This window comes from Mangifera indica, unplaced genomic scaffold (genome assembly GCF_011075055.1).
Source record: "Mangifera indica cultivar Alphonso unplaced genomic scaffold, CATAS_Mindica_2.1 Un_0012, whole genome shotgun sequence".
Classification (NCBI taxonomy): Eukaryota; Viridiplantae; Streptophyta; class Magnoliopsida; order Sapindales; family Anacardiaceae; genus Mangifera; species Mangifera indica.
In genome coordinates, this window is record NW_025401104.1 from 175,437 (window position 1) to 179,891 (window position 4,455).

The window sequence follows — 4,455 nt, forward strand, 5'->3', positions numbered from 1 at the left end:
TTTCGGGAGTTGGAATAAGATATTACATGTCATTATACGCCGAAAGACCCATAGAACACATCTGATATATAGATCCGAGTACTACACAACTTCCAAGGATTCGAAAATAGAATTCATGCGCCAAGATGCTTTGGAAATAGGTGTTCACACACTACCACGCACCAAAATAATCTCATACAGTCCTTCACACGCCAAATCGACGTCGCACGTGCCCCCACGCACCATATATATATATCTACACGCCAAGAATGAGTCAAACGCGCTATCATGCGCTGGTTATTGTATATCACGCGCCTCCACGCGTCGGACTATGCATTCACACGCGTTGGTCAACAGTATGGTCAACATTTTGATCGTTGACCGATCAATTGACCCGATGGATCATTGATCGGATTAGGGTGACCCGATTGACTTAATGAGTTGACCCGTTACCAATGGGTCTTGACCAACCCATTGACTTCCGGGTTGGATAATCAGGTTTTTCCAACCTGATTTTGACCCAAAATTATACGATGAACCCTAATTTTGTTGTCCTTTTAATTGGCCTTCTTCCGACGATTTTCCAGCAACTAAACCATAGGGCTTTTGTAGCCCAGGCGACGTTAAGGCTTATCGTTCCAAGTTTTGACGCCATCGGCGTCGGAATCAGTCGAAACAGTGAGGAAGATAAAACACACCTTGGGTCTCGAATTTGGGTCAATTTTCATTGATTTCGGCGTTAATTCGAGTCATTTTTCAATTTAAAACATGTAATACCATTCCAATCATTCATCCAACATGTTTCCCAACACCAATTTCATGCAATTTTAGCCGAATTAAATTCGTGTTCAAAACCGAATTTTGAAATCGAAATTCAACATACAAATTTTAATTTTCACAATATACGTAATACGATTCACAGAAAAACATAACAAATATGTATTCTAGGCTCTGATACCAATGTTGGGAATAATTAAACATGCCAGGATCAAAATCTGTAAAATCTGTAAATACGAATTTGCGTACTCGTTTCAATTTTCGATGAAGCGTCTTCGAATTCTATGTGAGGTGTTGACGTTAGTCTATTTCCACGACACCATTTGCTCACGTATTGCTTTTCCTCTTGGAAGACGAATTTGCTGTACATTGCATTGACAGGAGAAGAGAGGAGAGATGTTCCTTTTTAATAACAATTGCGTTTCTATTTTATGAGGAGGTAGTTTGGACAATTTATATATGTCCAACTGCCCTCCAACTCCCCTTCATAACTACCCATGACAGTTATATTAAATCGGATCGGGTTGACCCATCATGAGTGGACCTGGATCCAATAACTATCTTAAACATGTCATAATCCAATAATCTGGATTAAATAAGCTATACTTAACAGACTCACTTGTTTGACATAGCTTAATATTGTTGGATAATAATTATGAATTATCATTATAAAAATAATTGATTATATGATAATTAATTAGTGCATATTTGATTTAGCTTATGATTATTGTAGCATAAGTAAATATAATCTATTTATGATTGTTTGACAAATAAGTTAAAAATCTAATTATGTATTTTAAAAAGATTATTGTTGTTTTAAGATTTTGAAAGCTAATAATCCAGTAATTTAAAAAAGGAAAGCAGTTATTTCTAACTTTTGGATTACAACTCAAATAGTCTAAAAATGTTGTTAGAATCTGGTTTCTTTGGAGCTATTTTGTTCATGTCTTCCTTTGAAAGAATTGCGTTAGCTTGGCCTTTTTAGAAAGTATTTCCTGGAGTTCAAACATCGAGTCTTATATTATTTCAATAGTAATTACTTTATTTATTTTTATTTAAATTAAATGTCTTTTGTGATTTGATTTGTCTTGACAATGCAAATTATCATTAAATAAATAAACATACAGTTGGTTTATTGGAAAGCTTAATTAAACTACACACATACACACAGGATCCAGTAGTAATTATTATAAAACAGAGTGAAGTGAAACTAATTAAGCAAATACCATGGCATACTTTCTCTCCCTGAACCTACTTTGAAATCAGGTTTGCGCAATGATGTTGGTCTGAAATCTGAAAGTGGTCGGTTAAGCCAAAATGTGCAATGAGAAGCCATACATGAGTGAGCAACTCTCCCCCATTTCTAAGCTGTTGGCGATGCTCCCTCCCTTTGCATTTTTTTGCTGCATTTCCCATTATTTCCATCCAAATCTCACGAAGCATCTTCCACTTCTCTTGTAAATCCTTACAATGTCATAATTATAGGTATATGAAAAGTATGAGAGGAAGTTTAGTATGTAATTTTTGGACATTTATTAAAATGTGGGACTACGTACCTTTTTCTCTTCCTTCATTCTTTTGATACACGAAAGTGCTTCAAGTAAAGTTTGATCTTCTTCATTAATGTGTCGCACCAAGTCTATGCATGCTTCTGTTTTAGTTGAATTCAAATATACAGATTTGCGAGCCTTTTTAGCTGTCATTTGAAAGCTAGCCTGAGTTATGCCAACCAATACCATGGAAGGATGCTTTACTAAGAGATAGCACATATATCTAGAGACCATTCTGCTAATTTCGGGACTTGCAACAATATCAGTGAACTGCTCCTTAGTATCCCGTCCATCTCGATCCAAATAGAACGATACTTCTGTAATAACGTGCCAGAATAAAATGGCTTTTGCAGGGTCTTGCTCATACTTGGGAGCTTCTCTAACCATCCAATCGCCGCCTTCTGTTCCTCGTAAACTTTGGTTTGTGGCAGCTTTTTCTTTGAAATACTGGAAGACTGATTTTTTAAAATCTTCGGAGATTTCTTTATATGAACGCAGGTAATCTTGCTCAAAATTTACTAGTTCGTCAAATCGTCTTAACTTCAATATGTGACGCAGAGACCTTAGTTTCATGGGGCGCCTCAGAAAACTCATCTGACGCATTTTATTTGACCACCGAGGGCTCTTAGATGGCTGAAACCAAATTCGGAATTTTGAGGTGGAAACCTTCTTATCAAAATATAACCAAGAGAAAAATCGGTCTGAGGAGAGTATGACTAATGCTGAATATATGTCTATAAAAATAGCTACGGCTAGTAAAAGGAATGTTATGCAAATGTCAATCTTTGCATACTTGTCTTTGCCTTGAAGAAAAGTAAAGAAAAGGAAGACAAAACAAGTGAGAAGAAAACCGATGAGGCGCAGAATGAAGATGCAAGGATTATAGATTAAAGCTGTCATGGTATAAAGGCGATCATATACCAATCCAAGCTCCATTTCAATTACTCTGAAAGCATTTTGAGCAGACATTCTTCTGAAAAGAGAATGAACTCGGTCTCTTAAACCAAAGTTCAATGTAGAGTCTAAGATAAGACTCAAAGTTACTTTCTCTAATTCATAGGCTACCTGTAATTTATCTCTCTCTGAAGGAAGATTGCAATTAGAGACGAGTGTGTGACGTAATGGAAGCTCCTTGGCAGCATTAGTTATGTCTACTCCAACAAAATATCCTTCTTCGCTCTTCTCTTCTCGTATCATATTAAATTTCTGTTCGGAATATTCTCTATATCCTTGCCGGGGCTCTCTAAGTTTCTGTCGAAGTGTGTTATTGGCTGCAGATCTGAGTGCCAATATCCGTTCTCCATACTTGATAACCCCTGCGCAAAACATTAAAACGAACAGAACAGAAAGGGGAGAGCTTCCCAAACTTATCCAGACATACATTATGGTTATTGAATGCGCAACTAGGTTTGCAAAGCGCCTCAACCACAACTCATTATCTTCCAAGGCGTAAGCTGTAATGGTGTCAGGGCCACCTAAGTGAAGGAGAACAAATGGTGCCCAGAATGAAGTTAATTCAGTTTTGGCATCAACAATGGACGGACACTTTTTTTGTTTGAATTCTGAAAGATTATCCCAGATTATATTAAGGGCAGAAGTTACTATAGCGTCTGCACCTAAATAAGCAGACCATACAACAAATTTGATGCCAGCATGGTGAGAATACTTTCTTCGATTGCCCAGAAAAAGGAGTGCAATTTGAAGGACAAGGCTGAGAAGGAGCATCACTTGCAAATTCCATTCTTCCCAGACTTTGTGATGTCCTGGAGGAAATAGCTCTAGGACCATCCTCCTCTTTGAATGGATCAAACTGACAACAACTGATTTTAAATCATATGAGCTTTAGAAACAGAGTGCAATTAACATTTATATTTGAAATATATATTAAAAAATGGTCTGATTTGAGCAATTTAAAAATTTGAACAATGCTATCTATGGGCACTAAATTTTGATCAGCTATTTGTGTGTGATTTTGAATTAATGAGACTATCTAATTGATACTAAAAAATTTCACTTAATTTGAAACATTAACTAATAATAATTGATAATTCATACTTTAATTAATTATCACGCAAAATAATCACCATTATTAGTCGTTAGACTGAAACAAATTAAAGTTTGAATATTTAAATCAACATATATTTAAAAT

At 36.0% G+C, this 4,455-nt stretch overlaps 1 protein-coding gene across 1 annotated transcript; it reads right to left on the reverse strand.

Annotated features, from left to right (window-relative positions):
• Positions 1-1,892: 1,892 nt before the first annotated feature.
• LOC123205686 lies at positions 1,893-4,120 on the reverse strand. The gene is made up of 2 exons (XM_044622705.1): positions 2,313-4,120; positions 1,893-2,220 (listed from the first exon to the last, which is right to left on the reverse strand). Exons 1-2 carry the CDS (start codon positions 4,092-4,094, stop codon positions 2,008-2,010), a joined length of 1,995 nt encoding a protein of 664 aa, XP_044478640.1. The 5' UTR covers positions 4,095-4,120; the 3' UTR covers positions 1,893-2,007.
• Positions 4,121-4,455: the final 335 nt, after the last annotated feature.